The sequence below is a fragment of the Grammomys surdaster genome, unplaced genomic scaffold (genome assembly GCF_004785775.1).
Source record: "Grammomys surdaster isolate TR1022 unplaced genomic scaffold, NIH_TR_1.0 144, whole genome shotgun sequence".
In the NCBI taxonomy this organism is placed as follows: domain Eukaryota; kingdom Metazoa; phylum Chordata; class Mammalia; order Rodentia; family Muridae; genus Grammomys; species Grammomys surdaster.
Genome location: NW_021604602.1, coordinates 612466 through 627974, shown reverse-complemented (window position 1 = coordinate 627974; position 15509 = coordinate 612466). Strand labels below are relative to the sequence as shown.

Below are 15509 nucleotides of genomic sequence, written 5' to 3'. Positions count from 1 at the left end.
AGAGGTGATGGAGAGGGATGTCCAGAGAGATGATGGAGAGGAATGCCCAGAGGTGATGGTGAAGGATACTCTTGGCCCCTAAATGTGAATGACTACAGACTGCCTCTCATCCCTCTGAGCCTCTCCTATGCCCTCTGGGTCATCTGTCATCCTTCTGCTTTGGTGGGCTCCCCAGGACACATGATCAGCAAACCTTTCTCGCCTCTGGTCACACGCTTTCCTGCAGGCAAACCCACTGGAAGAACGTGACGTCCATGACGATTATCCCCAGCTCCTGAGGGACTTTGAACAGTGGCTGCAGGCGGAAAGCTCGAAGCTACATAGAATCGTCACAATGAGAACAGCCACAGCCAAGGACTGGAGGACCAGGGAGGTGAAGCTGCAGGTCTGTCTCAAGGAATAACCCTGAACGGTGTCCGAGCCATCCGGACTTCCTCAGATGTAGGACTTCATACTTAGTAGTAGTTTGTGAGCCAGCCTGAGTCTGAGTAATGTTTTCACTTTTTGTTGTTCAAATATTTTAGAACTAACTTCTCCTTTCATCTGTCCCTGCATGCATGTGTCTATACACGAATCTATCAATCCTACCTTCTGTCTATTTGAAAATATGTCACCAGTGACCACTTCACTCTGTTAGCTCCCACTGTGTCATAAACCACCACGACAGCGAGTTGCTCAAAACGACAGCTGTTCTTTAACTCGTGATTTTGACACCAGGTGATTTGAGCTCAACCTTGTTTATGCCAGCTCTGGGGTCAAGACACATCCGCTGGGCAACCTGATCTTTCAGGCAGCTAGCTGGCTCTGGTGGGGAGGCTGGAAGTAGGTGGAGATGAACTTGACGCCTATCAAGTTCACGCCTGTCTCATTCTTGAGTGGGACAGCCCAGACTGCTCCAGGGGGCTGCAGACTGTCAAGAAGCACACAGGAAGAGGCAAGGCCCTCCCTCGGGTGCCTCAGTTAGGGACCAGAGTGCTAAGGTCACATGCTAGTTCACACAGATTCTTCTGTGTTGTACAAAGAAAGTCAGCAGGTCGTCTGGGGTTCAAAGAAAGGGAAACCGGATTCCACCACGTGATGTAAAGGTATTGGTGGGGTGGGGGTGGGGAATTGGACGCTTGATGTTGTCAGTCCACCAATACTCTCTCCTCTGTGCCATCTAATTAGTCATTCTCTTGGTTTGTTCCTACGGTAACGCTATACTATAATGCTATAATAAAATACTCCAGACTGAGCAATCTCTAACAAACAAGAATTTCACCTTCCAAAGGCCAGAAAGTCCAAGTATCTTGTAAGGTATCCTTGTGTCATAATATGGTCAGAAGATGTAGGAGGCCCAAAGAGGCAAAAGAGATCTTAAAAAGGCCTTTTTTGTGACAGTATTAGTCCCACCCACCCCTGAGGGTTGTTAATCCTACCCTCAGACCAGGCCATCTCGCAAAGGTCCCTTCCCGAAATACTGTCGACGTGAGTTTGGATTGGGACAATCGTTCAACCCACAGAAGTCACCAAAGCCTTCTTGAGTTTACTTCTTGGATGCTTCTGTCCCCTCTGGTTCGCTGTTCACCTGACTGTGGCAGACAACAGCTTCCTCCGTGGCCTCCTTTCTGGTGGAGCCTTCACCCAGGCCAAGTCTCCTTCTGCAGGTAGCCATGACCCAACAGAATCACTAATGTGACCTTGAGCCCCTGATGAAAACATTTTAGCATGACATTCAAACCTATATCATTGTATAGGAAAGACCTCCGCAATCAAGACCACTCTGCATTTTCTCTCCTTTATTTGTGTGAAAGCTCAGTCAGACATGAGGGTCCACAGTTCTTCCTGTCAGTCAGATGTTAGGGTCCACAGTTCTTCTTACTTATTATCCTTCTCTGCAATCATTCGAACTGCATTTTTCGGTGTAGGTCTTTATGGAAAAATATCTGACAATATCTCTTAAAATATTACCTTTGCCTCGATACCTTTTCTTCCCTTTCTCAAATGTCATTGAAATTTACATCCCACACACACTGTGTATTTTTTTGTTTCTTTTGTGTATCTTTTGCCCTTGACTCAGAATGTTGAATTCTGAATATTTTTTCCCCACTCTTCTTCCATTCCTAGCTGTGTCATATTCACTACCATGTATTTCTGTTAGATTCTTAGCGTTGGTTGTTGTAATGATCACTTTTAAAAGTTCTATTTGATTCTGGTTGGTTTGGTTGGTTACATCCATCGGCTTCTATCACATCCTTGATGAAATGTTTAAGCTTGTCTTTTAATTCGTTGGACTGCAATCTACCGTAATTGCAGTGACAGATGAGTCTTCGATCTCCAGGCATCCAGGAGTATTTCTGTTAAATATGTTTGCTTTTTGTTCTTGGTGTCGTGAATTGTTGTGTGGCTACTTTTTGTCCTGGACAAAATATACGTAAGACTAATTTGGGATTTAGGATAATGTCTTCCTCCAGAGGTGATTCTATTGGTTTTGCTATAGAGCAAAAGGAGGTCTGGACAGAGGCCTCCTTTCTCAGGCCTCGTCCATGTCTAGGGCTTCTGTGGTGCTTTGACTTGGTGTGCAGTGCTTTGGATAAAAAATGGGGGCTTTATGATTCTGGGACCACTGAGTCCACGTTCAAGGCCACTAAAATGATCTGGAACTAGGCTATAAGTCCACTTGAGGTCCAGATTCACTTACATACTCTGAGAACAAGTCTTCGGGCATCTCATCTACAAAGAGAATAAGTCCCTGCCTCTGTCAAACCCAGGCTTCGGCTTATCCTTAGGAGGCTGCAGAAACATCTCAGCTGGTGTTATTTCCCCTAGGTTGGCAAAAATCCTAAGAGCAAAAGGAGGTTTGGACAGAGGCCTCCTTTCTCAGGCCTCGTCCATGTCTAGGGCTTCTGTGGTGCTTTGACTTGGTGTGCAGTGCTTTGGATTGAGCCCGGGATCTCCGACATGCTAGGCAGTGCTCTGCCGTGGAGCCACGTTTCCACCCCTTCCTCAGTTTTATTGTTACTAGCTGCCCACCGTCTGTTAGCCGATTGCTGGCTTTAAATGTTGCCCTGTGTTCTCAGTGCATGGCTCATCCCACGGAGGGAGCTGCATGTCTCCAGCAAGTCCACCCACCCACCTCCTCACCCTCTACTCCTGTCCTACCAAACGTGACTTCTCATCCATCCCACACTGTGGTGGCTTCTGAGTGGCTGAGCCAGGGTCCAAAGCTGGGACTGAAGCCTAGGCTCCAGCCTGTAGAGATCCCTCATCCACCTCATATCACAACCTCCCTCAGGACTCCTGGGAAGAGGAAGTACCACCCTAGGGGGAAGCTGTGTCTACTTAGACAGAAAAGGCCTACCCGACTGAGCACCAACTCTGACAGTCCCAAACACCACAGCGTCTTCTCTCAGTGATCATTTGATCATGATGACCACTGTGACAAACCTCTCATGGTCCTGGCTTGTCAGTGTTTGGGAATAACCACGGTGGTCAACAGCCTCACTGCTATTCCGCATGTTGGGAGTTCTCTAACATTCTGGATGCAAGGCTGGAAAGACGGTTCTGTAGAACATTCGCTGCTCTTGGAGAGGACCTGGGTTTACTTCCCAGCATCCGCATGGTGGCTCAGAACCATCCATAACTCCAGTTCCAAGAGATCTGACTCTTTTTTTTTCTGATCTCTGTAGGCAACAGGCACTCTCATGATGCATACAGATACATGCAGGCGAATGCTCATACATGTAAGATAAATATGTTTAAGCCATAACTTTTAACCACTGAGCTATCCCTCCACCCTTAAAAACCCTTTTAAAAAACCTGCACGGATGAGAATCTCATATTACTGGTCCTGTCCACATCTTGCCTCAGGTGGCATTTGATTGGTGCATCCCTGCCAGCCAGGTGGGGTTCTTGAGCCACTAGGCAGCTGTGGTATGATGTCGCCTTCTCTCTCAGGAGCTGGAGGCTCAAATCCCAGAAGGCCAGCACCTCTTTGAGAACCTGCTTCGTCTCAGGCTAGCAAGGGACCCTTCCAATGAGCTGGAAGATCTGCGCTACCGGTGGATGCTATACAAGTCCAAGCTCAAGGACTCTGGCCACCTGCTGGTAGGTACTGGGGATAAAGGTTGGGGGGTCCCGGGAGGCAGCCATGTCTTGGGGAGATAGTGTTGTATCTATGTACGTTCATTCCTGCACATCCATATATCAGGCCACTGTGGCTGCTTAAAGGAAGTGAGGGACACTCTTGGCTCTCAGGTTCTTGTAATATTATTTTTCCATCTTCCCTCCCAGTGACACTAGACTGTGACTAAGGGCAGTGATTCCTGTTTAGTACATAAAGACGTCTTGCTGTCACTATGTTACAATTTTATGTCATTTGGTCTTAGGACCACCTTCTGCTGGAATAGCTACACCTCAGACTCTAGAAGGGATAGTTAAACCCCACCCCAACCTCAGTGCTAGAAGGGCCACAGAGCCTTTCACTGGGGTGTGGTGTTGCCATAGGGATGCCATAGAGGCTCAGCTCCTCTCTTCCTCTGACCTTGACCCTTTTATCTTCTAGACTTCCTGTCTCCAACTTAGGTTATGGTAATGATAGCCTTTGTTTAAAAGCTGTGGCCTTGTAACTTTCCCTTGGGACTGGTGACAAAAGTGAGATAAAGTTAAGTGTCCTAGGCCCAGGAAGGAGTAGGTAGGACGGTCCCCTAGACCCCAGCTTTCAGCCCGAGCTTGCGGCAAGCCAGGCTTTTTGGGCTCCGCAATTGCCAGGTTTGCCACTAGGTGTCAGCTTAGCCCAGGCCGTATAGACCATATCCTCAGCCGTGGCCAAGGCCATCCAGACAGTGCCACCTGGACCTGAAGTGTGTTAAAAAGCTCATTAAATGGGACCCCCTGCTGGTGCAGGCTGTCCAGATGACCGGCAGTTTGAACGAAATACTCCCCTGACAAAATGAATATTCTGTTACGGGTTCTGCCGGGGTTTAAGTTTTACGCGCCTAGCTGATTTTTTTTTTTATTCCATTTCTTTCCCCTTCCCTAAAATAACAGACCGAGAGTTCTCCAGGGGAGCTGACTGCATTCCAGAAGGTATGTGTCTGCCATCTGTTCCACAGAGCTAGAGGGCAGAGAATGTGCAAGGCTAGGAGCCTGTGACTCTGGCGCAGGGTGTCTGGGTTTTCTAGAATGTTCCGTGAGAGCTGGAGAGCATGGATGGAGAATCAGCTTTGGGCTGTAATGGGTTGGGCCCCAAGGGGTATCTTCTCAGGGTGCCCAGGCTCAGGGAGGGGTTGAAGTGTGTGTAGTAGATGACTTAGCTTTTACATGAGACTGAGGAGGGACCCTGGATTTGTCATCCAGACCCCCAGAACACTCTCGTGAGTTATTGGATACTGCTCTGATTACACCTGTGACAGCAGGTGTAAACCAGGACTGACCCAGGAATCTGGTCTATCCTGGGCAAATAGATTATGTGGCCCCAGGGGATACATTAGAAAGGGTGGTGGAGTCCTTTGCTCTGCCAGACAGGCTGTGTCTACTGCTTCCCACTGAGACACCTTGACTCTTCCCGTGCTGGTCTCAGTGGAAGCAAGAACAGTACCAGTTCCTGCCCTCTAGATGGCACCCCTAGAGTGTCACTGGGTGTCACACCAGAGGACACAGCCTCAGCTCTGGGTTCCAGGACTGGTGCTTAGTGATCTTAGTTCCCTTTCTACTGCTGTGACCAAATATGCAACACACACACACACACACACACACACACACACACACACACACACAAAACTGTGAGAAGGGATTTGCTTTGGCTCAGGGTTTCAGAGAATACAGCCATGGTCTTTAGATTCATGGGCTTGGGCAGTATGCCATTGCTTTGGGAGCCTGTGGCAGAGGATGGCTGTCCACTCACTTCCTGACCAACTACCAAAGAAGGGAGAGGGAGAGGTTGGGGGAGGTGGAGGGAAGCAGAGAGAGGGGAGAGAGGAGGAGGAGGGAGAGGGAGAGATAAAAATTGAGTACTGAGACCCGGCATAAACTTCAGCCAGCTAGGCCCCCAACTCCCAGAGTCTCTGCAACCTCCCTAATACGGACAGCCAGCTAGGGACCAAGCCGTCCAAACCACGAGCCTGTCGGGACATTCGCAACTCAAGGCAGGACAGTTGTAGTTGGGCATCTCCCTGTACCCTGCCATTGACAACAGATAGCTTTCTTAACTCAGCTCTAAGCCTGAGGGGAAAACCATCACGAAGACAGGATGTGGCCACCAGGCATGTGGCTGCTGACTGGCATCGGTCTCGAGCCTCAGCACCTAATGCTTTATTGGCTCACAGGGTGCTTGGAGGCCTCCCTGGGGCTTGGAGGGTCTCCCCAATCCTGTCCCTTGCTGTACCTGATACACCGTTTTCTTGCCAAACATTGACTATAATAACATGAGCCACCAACACACTCTGGTTCAAAGGACATGGAGTCACTTCAGATCCCTCCTGCCCAGAGTCAGCATCCCTGGTGTGGACTCCCTGGGTTCGTTCCTGTCCTCTGGCAGCTTTAGGAGACCAAGGCTGAACCCTGGGCCCTTTGGCTAGCTTTGTGGCCTTGAACCAATCACTTTGCCTTAGGTCTCCCTTCCCGGTGTGTGAAATGGAAATATCAATATTGGCTTAATTTACTCCGTGAGTTGATTTTGAAGGCTTTGGTGAACCAGAACATCGAGGCAGGTGTGTTTCACCCAGAATTCCCCCTAGTTCAGAATGATGTGAACTCTGTGGAGTGTAGAGGTGTCGGCAAAGGGCATGTGACTCCTCCTGCCTGGCCTGGTGGCCTCTGGTGGAAGATGGAAGTCCCAAGGTCAGTCTGCCTCTGGTTGCTGCTCCTTAAGCCCCTCCATGGTTGGGAGTCTACATCCATGCATCCTAGGCCAGAGTCGGCCATGGGTATCAACCCTTTTGACACTGAGGTGTAACATTATCTTCTACAGAGTTACAAAGAGCTTCTTCTTCCTCTTCTTCCTCCTCTTCCTCCTCTTCTTCCTCTTCCTCCTCCTCTCCCTATTCCTCCTCTTCCTCTCCCTCCTCCTCCTCCTCCTCCTCCTCTTCTTCTTCCTCCTCTTCTTCTTCCTCCACCTCCTCTTCTCCTCCTCCTCCTCCTTCTTCTTCTTTCTTCTCCTTCTCCATCTCCTTCTCCTCCTCCTCTTCCTTCTTTAAAAAAAAAACCCTCACAATATTTTAAATAAGTTTATAGTTTTGTGTTGGACCACATTCCTCACTGTGACATGACACATGGGCCACGGATTGTACCCGTCAGAAAGGTTCTAAGTGTCAGCTACATCTGGATTCCTGGTCCAGTTGTGGTGCCCACTATCTGGCTATCCGCTTCAGTCACATTTATTTTGTCAGTATGGAGTCATTGCTGATTTTGTACAGAATGCTGTTTAAGGTGCTCAAATCCTGCCAACCAACAAAAGAGTGAAGTATGGCATCCTAGAGTATGAACACCTGGCTGGGTGCCAGGATATCTATGTGGAGCTGGCACTTGGCAGTCTCCGGGTCAGGAGGCTCTGAAGAGCAGCAGCCAGGAGGGCTCATAGCCCCAAGGTTCAACAAATATCCCTGCTGAGCTACAGTCAGGAGATGATAGCCATTGTTCCGTTGAGTATACAAACCAGAAGCTTCTTTGTGCGTGTTCACATTGATTCAAACACATAGCCATGTAAAAGGCTGGCTTCTGTGCTGGCTTTCTTCTAAGCCAATAAGCCTCCATCTCCTGTAATGGAGGAAGCCGTTCATGGCTGCTTGGTACTCAGAGACGGACCTATGGGGTGGCTTGTGAGCCCAGATGGCTGCGCCCAACCACGCTGAGGTTCTGACCCACTGGTCTGGATAGTTCATGAATCTGTGTTTCTGACATTCCCGGGTGTTGCTCACACTTTGAGAACTGGTGGTTTATGCTCTGGATTCAAGTCCAGGCTTAGTTACTGGTGTGTGTGTGGTATTTGGCAAATGACTCAACCATGATCTTCCCATGAAGGAACTGAGTCCACTGAACTAAACCCAGAAAAAATTTCCTTTCTGCCAACCGGCGCATAGTAGGCTCTCAGTTGTTGTGTATATGAGTGTATATGAGGGCCTCGGATGCCTGTAGGCACACTCTCTACTTCTTCCAAGGGCAGAAAGAGCCAGCTGTCTCCTGATAGTCAGCTTTCAGTTACTGTTACAAAATGCTTGATGAAATAAGGTTATCAAGAGGGAAGGGTTATTTGGCTCACAGTTTTATAGAATTTCCCATGGGGTCACTTGTCCCTGTTGCTTTGGGCCTCTATAAAGTACCACATAATGATGGAAACTGGAGGTGAAACAAAACCGCACACCTCGTGGCCAGAGAGCAAAAGAAGAGGAAGAGGAGACCAGGGTCTGTTCCACAGTCCTTTTCAAGAGCACACCCCTAATGACCTAAGGACCTTCTACTAGGCCCCACTTCTTTTGTTTTATCCTTATTATTATTATTTTAAAATATTTTATTTATATAAGTACACTGTAGCTGTCTTCAGACACACCAGAAGAGTGCATCGGATCCCATTACAGATGGTTGTGAGCCAGCATGTGGTTGCTGGGAATTGAACTCAGGACCTCTGGAAGAACAGTCAGTGCTCTCAACCTCTGAGCCATTTCTCCAGCCCCTTAGCTTTGACTTAACTGCAGGTGAAACACTCAAGATTGACTTTACCGTTGAGTGTTTCACCTGCAGTTAAGTCTCTGCACCACATGCATGTAGTGCCTGCAGAGGCCACAAGAGGGCATCAGATCCCCCGGAACTGGAGTTACAGTTGTAAGCGGCTGTCTGGGTGTTGGAAAACAAACCTAGGTCCTCTGCAAGAGCAGACAGTGTTCTTTACGGCTGAGTCATGTGCAGCCCCTGCTTCTTAAGGATTCCACTCGTCCAAGCAGCTAGTGAAGAGATCAGTCCTTTAACTCACGATAACTCACAAGTCTCTGTGGGACATTCAAGGCTCAAATCCATAGTCTGCCTGTCATTATTCACCTGGTTAGGTCTATGCAAGTGTGACAGGACTCCATACACGTGTGTACACACATGCACACACACTTATGCATATGAATACTTGTACACACATGCATGCACACACACATGCACTTACACACGCCTACACAGAGGCCAGCCAGGTAGGACAGAAGTGGCTTCTGCAGAGGCTGTAATCTCACCAACTTTAAAACATTCTATGCATTATTTTCCATCCTCGGGAAGAAAGGCACCCACTGTTGGGCTCATGATCTATGTGCGGCTGGTTCTCCACACTCCCTGACATTCCAGTCAGCTCCAGCTCCAGCTGCGTCAGCAGCTCCAGCCTGTTTGTTTGCATAAACAGAATAATTAAGATTTATTAAATTTGCACTGCCAGCGTGTTAGCCAGCTCGGTGCCAGCAGATGCTTGCCTGCAGCCCTCAGACACATAAATTGTAGTTCCTTTTTGGATGGCAGCTGGGTGTGGGCTGCGATTCATCTCAAGCCTTTCTATGGCCTGGAGTGTGGTACCGCCCTCCCTGAAGATGGCCTTTTCACTTGAGGCCTGGTCTGACTGGTGCTGCTGATCTCCAGGGCAAGTCAGCGTGGTTTGCAGGGGGTAAGGCACAGGTACTTCTTGGGCACATCACACAGTAGGGATCTTGGTACACTGGGCACCGCAGAGTAGGGCTCTTGGTATGCAGGGCACTTAACAGTGGGGCCCTTGGTATGCCGAACAGCTCACAGTGGGGATCTTGGTATGCTTGGCACCACAGAGTGAGGCTTTTTGTACACTGGGCACCGCACAGTAGGGCTCTTGGTATGCAGGGCGCTTAACAGTGGTTCGCTTGGGCAGTGCACAGAGGGGCTCTTAGTATACAGACCCACCTGGGAGTGGCACTGAGTTTACCTGATTGTATTTCCAAGGTTTTAAGACTCATCTCCCCCTCTCCCCGCCCCCCATTTTCATCTTGCTGGAATTCAGACTTTTGTGTCAATCTAGGTCTCCCAGGGAGAACTCACAATCACTTCCTCCTGCCTACTCGGGTGCCTTTGCCTGGGAATCTTGGAAGTCGAAATCTCTGCTTCTGATTGGGTTTCATTCTGGCTTTCTTTGGACTACACTATGGGGTACACACTTGGCCCATCTGTTTGGGGGAGCCTCTGCCTTTGGTTCAAATTCTCAGAAATAGCTTTTTTCTCACTCCCTTCAGCCAGATGTGGAGCGTGGTTCTGCCCCTCTCTCTGTGAGGTCGTTGTCCTTGTGCCCTCTTCCCCACTGAAGGCACAGCCTCTCCTCATGAAGCTTTTTTCTCCTTCACTTCCTCTCCATCCTTCCCTCCCTTCCCACAGAGTCTCCCATAGCCCAGGCTAGCCTCAGATTCATTACATGTGTGAGGATGAACCAGGTTTCTAAGTCTGCCTCTGCCTCCTGTGTGCCGGTGTGGTGGGCGGACACCATCATACCCAGTTTACCCAGCACTGGCGATCAAACCCAGGGCTTCAGGAATGCTAGCACGAATGCTGGGCAAGCATGCTACCTACTGAGCAGTATCGTCCCCAGCTCTTCTAGGCAAGCTTTTCAATCGAGTTCACTCTGGCTTTGGTGATGAAAGGGAATGATGGCTTTTGAACAGGTACCTGGGTTGAGTGGGATATTGTGATATCAAACCGCAGGAGGCATTGGTTGGCTTCTCATGGCAGAGGATAGCTCCCGCAGCTGAGGTTTAAACAAACAAACAAAGAGGAACCTCCGATTGCCAGGTGCAGGATGCTCTCGTGCCTGGTCATAAACGCTCTGGACAGCCTCTCTTCCTCTGTCCTATGGACAGCATGGGCTTTTTGGAGCTGGAGCAGGTGATGTCATGGACCTCTCTGGGTGTCACCTGCATACCCCTCAGCAATAAGCCTAAGCCTGTCTCTTCCCTGGTCCCAGCTAAATACATAGCTGGGCTTTTTGCTCAGCCATGCTGTCTCTGACCCCGACTGACCTCCAGTTCCACTTGATGCTGTCTTCCTTCCGCCCACGGAAGCCTAAACGGTGCGTGTGAACTTGTTTGTCTAGATGGGTCGCTCCTTTTGATCCCAGCTCCCCCATCTCTGAGACTTCCTCTCCCCGACTCCACCCAACTTCTCAGAAACTTATGCCAGCCAGGGAGCCTGTAACTTCGTATACACACACACACACACACACACACAGACACACACACACTTCTAACAAATATTTTTTAGAGGCCAGCAAGGAAATGGACAGTGCTAGCCTCCCTTTCTCTGCAGAGCGTTACCTGTGCCCCACTCAAGAGAGAAGGGCTCCAGCAGACGGGAGACTCCCATCATTCCCTGTGCTCTGGCCATCAGCCTATCCCTCAGTAGCCAGGAGGTGACCACAGAGACACTGCCCCCTGTTTGTGAACATGTTCACTATCCCAATCATCCACCCAGAACACCTGGGCTCTGCTTCTGTGAGGGGGAGAGAAGGGGCCACGCTCTATCTGAGGTCTCCGGCTCAACTCCTCATGGGCCTCCTGAATGCTTTCAACTGCACTGGAAGGCTGGTTGTCCTCTGCCCATTTGACAGAGGAAGAAACTAAGGCTGTGGGAGAGTCTGCAGCCTGAGGTCACACACAGGCTCAACTTCCATCAACACTAACCCAGGCTTCTCCACCACCCTACATGGTGCATCTCATAAGAAACCATGACGAAAGATAACCACAAGGGCCTCTGGGCCTCAGCAGCCCGACATGGGTCCACACAGCAGCCACCCAGCAATCTTTGTGATTGAGTAGCTGATGAAGAGCTACTTGGTCCCCCTGCCCAGCACCTCCAGAGGTCATTGGACCACCCGGGACCTACCTAACCCAGGAAGAGATTAAGAGTTAAAGCCGGAAGTGTGGTTTCCACTGAGTATATTTTGCTTTCCAAGACAAGCTGTTGTCATTTGAGGACTGTGGGTCCACCAGGCAAGGATTTCTGTCATCCCTGGCCGAATCTGTGGTTCTGGTAATTGTTATACTTCTTCTAAATCCTTGAACGGTCTCAGGAAACCGCGGAGATCTTTGTAGCTGGCAAAGCTGAGTTACACACCTTAGTTGTCTCACTGTCGTGACAAATGCCTGACAAAGCAACCCAAGGATAGGTATGAAGGTACAATCCATCGTGGGGATGGTGGCTGGTCACTCCGTGTGTACAGTCCCGAGGCAGAGAGAGCTGGATGGTACTCGGTACTGGTGCTCGGTTAAGCTCGAAGCCCAAGAGATGGCGCCGGTACTGGTACTCGGTTAAGCTCGAAGCCCAAGAGATGGCGCCACCCACTGTTAGGCTGAGTCCGCCCACCTGAACCCAATCTAGAATTCCCTCTTAGGCAACCTCAGAGGTTTGTGGCTCTAGATTGATACTCAAGACTACCCATCACACCCTTCTTCACAGTGCGCCGTGGTCACGTGGTTGATCCAGCATGTCCTCGTGCCCCACTCCCCTTCCCTCTCCCCCCCAGCCTTCTAGCCACTCACGGTGTATATCTCGTGTTGGTTCACAGAGTCGGCGGCAGAAGCGGTGGCGGAGTCCCTGCTCTCTCCTACAGAAAGCGTGCCGCGTGGCGCTACCGTTGCAGCTGCTGCTCCTGCTCTTTCTGCTGCTGCTGTTCCTGCTGCCGGCCGGTGAGGAGGAGCGCAGCTGCGCCCTGGCCAACAACTTCGCCCGCTCCTTTGCGCTCATGCTTCGATACAACGGCCCTCCGCCCACCTAGCCTACCGGGTGCACAGGTGACCTGCAGTCCCTCAGAGGCTGGCTGCTGGGGGCACAGTAGTCGATCAGACACCCAGAGCAGCCGTAGACCAAATGCTGTGTCTGCTCCCAGAACAAACTTGCCTTTTTCTACGATGCTGCTTCTGTCTATTTATATATACCAAATGTGTTCTCTGTGTGGTTAGGGAATATGTATAGAATTTTTATATACCGTGTCTGTACATGTTCAGTGTAGATAACTTCAGATACAATGTCTCTTTGTGCCTAGGGGCGGTGTGTTTCTCTAATGGGATTTGTGACGCTTGTGCCTTAGCCTCCTGTCATCCCTGGGGGACAGGGGACAAAAAAATCACATGTTACTTTTGGTGACAAACTGTCACCCAGAAATCCAGACGTTGCGGAAGAAGCCTCTGAGTGGTTACCACAGCCAGACAGAACTGGAGTTCCGGGACTTGTGCATGTGGCTAGTTTTAAAGATAAAATATAAATAGATGAGAATCCGTGATGGCAGGGCACTGGCTTAGCCAGAGCAGTGAGACAGGACTCGTGTCAGAGGGACATCGAGAGAGCAACAGAAGAACTGTAAAGTTGGGACCCAACCGAGCACCACAAAATGATTCTGCTGAGCGCCCGACCCCTGCATAGCAACCGCTGATAACACAGACCAGCGAGGAATGCGGGTGACCTCGACTGCAACCCCGTGTCTTCAGGAAGTCGTTTTATTTGTGTGTTTTCTCCAGGAGAAAGAACAAGATGAACTTGACTCTTTATCCTTATGCACAAGGGTGAAGCACACTGTATGGCCTGTGCCAGCCATCGTACACAGCTGTCCACAGCCTAGGGCACGAGTCGAGAGCAGATGGAAATACTTGCCCATCCGGCCAGGGATCGAGGGTCCACCCTAAGCAGAGAGGAGAGACTCAGACATCTGAAAGGATCTCTCTTCCCTTCCAAGAAGGGACTGTGCAGGCTGGTGGGTCTACAAGGCTGGCCAGGTCCCACTTCCACCCTGAGACCAGGGCTCACAGTCTGACCCCAGGCTGGAGCAGACAAAGGGAGCTCCAGGGACAGGTTATGCCCAAGGCTGGAAACATAACCAGGGGATTCTGGGATGATTCCTAAGTGCTTTAAAACTGAATCAGGTTCACCCTAAACTGACACTTTTTTTTTTAACCTTTAGAAAATACTCAACACTTCCCTTTTAGAGATGGAATTTGTCTTGGGTGTGTGTGTGTGTGCTCTCAGGTCTGATCATCATCATCACCATCATCACCATCATCACCATCATCATCCTCGTCACAGACCCAGAGAGGCACTTTAAACACTGCAAATACTGAAGCCCTAAGAGGCCCTGAGCTTCCAGGTCACCACATTTGTGCCCATTCCCGACTCCCTAGCAAGCTAGTATCAGGCCGTACCACGTGAAGCTTTCGTCGTAGCATGGTACCCAGGAAAGGCTGGACATCGGCAAACAGGAAAGCAGCGTCTTAGGGCTCGTGACCCTGACTTGGTCTGGAACCCCAGTCACAAGGCCCTCCCTGCACCCGGCCACTTTGCTGGGAAATCAAGGACAGGTGAACCCTGACCTCAGTCAGACCCAGCTAGCCAAGCCCTGACCTCAGACCCAGATAGCCGAGTCCCGATGCTCACGAAGACCATTGGTCCACCACTCGGTCAGAACTGTGGCAAAGGCCATCCGTACGTCCAGATTCACTTTCTCATTTCAAAAATAAGAAACCTGAGGCCCAGAGAGGGGAAGTAACTCACCCATCGCCACACAGCAAGAACCTATAAAGCCAGAAATGGACTAGTTCCCACAGTCTTCAGGTGATACTGGGTTCATTAGAGCAAACCTCCCCACATTTTCCTTCCCGGGAAGAATGAATGGGGCTAGTGCACAGCTCAGAGATGGAGCACTGGCCTAGCAGGTGTGAGTCCTGAGTTCTACAACTGGAACTAAAGGGGGTGGGGGGAGCTGTCTGCTATGAATGTGGGCGTGTCTTCTGGTAAATACTGGGGAGGGTCAAACTGCAATATGTGGGTGGGGGTGGGACAGGGCAGGAACATGGCTGTGTTTTTAACTATTGACAATGGCACTGTGGATTGCTTGTTGCATAACATTTTTTTTTAACAGGGGATTGATATTTTTATTACTTTCATATGAATATAGCTGGAACATGACATGGTAGCCGTTTCTGGGTGCTTTTCAGACATAGCTTCTTTTGCTTCAAATGGGGACAGACACCTGCTACTGTGATGTCATGTCCTAGCCAATTATCAAAGAGAGTTGGAAAGTGTCCCTGGAGGACATGTTGGATCTTTTCGTGTAGTGTGTGTGTATGTGTGTGTGTGTGTATGTGCATGTGTGAGTGTACGTGTGTATATGTGCGTGTGTATACATGCATGCATGCATGTGTGTTTGTATGTGCATGCATGTATGCATGTGTGTGTGCATGTGTATGTATGTGTATATGTGCATGTATGAGTTCATATGTGTGTATGCATGTGTGTATGTGTGTTTGTATGTGCATGTGCGTGTACCCATCTGTATGTGTGTACATTCATGTACAAGTGCACGTGTGTGTTCTTCTTCTTTTGTCCTGCAGACAGTGTTCGCTTGTAACCCTCATAGGTCAGCCCATGAAAGTATTAATTGTCAGTATTAATGACATTGGTCCCCTAACCTGTATGCTTCCTCCTGCCCTTCTCCGCCCCATCCTTTCTCCGAGAGAAGAATGGTGCATTTAGGGGCAGACAGGATGTCTATAACACAGATG

The 15509-nt window shown here is 49.7% G+C and overlaps 1 protein-coding gene across 3 annotated transcripts in view; it reads left to right on the top strand.

Moving 5' to 3' along the window:
• Syne3 (spectrin repeat containing nuclear envelope family member 3) overlaps positions 1 to 15029 on the top strand; it is an 83679-nt gene extending 68650 nt beyond the window's left edge. For all 3 annotated transcript variants that reach the window (XM_028764416.1, XM_028764417.1, XM_028764418.1), the window contains 4 exons: positions 227 to 385; positions 3937 to 4086; positions 5029 to 5067; positions 12524 to 15029. In XM_028764416.1, the coding sequence (XP_028620249.1) occupies positions 227 to 385; positions 3937 to 4086; positions 5029 to 5067; positions 12524 to 12733 (558 nt within the window). In that variant the 3' untranslated portion in view covers positions 12734 to 15029. The remainder of the gene's footprint in view (positions 1 to 226; positions 386 to 3936; positions 4087 to 5028; positions 5068 to 12523) is intronic.
• The last annotated feature ends 480 nt before the right edge of the window (positions 15030 to 15509 follow it).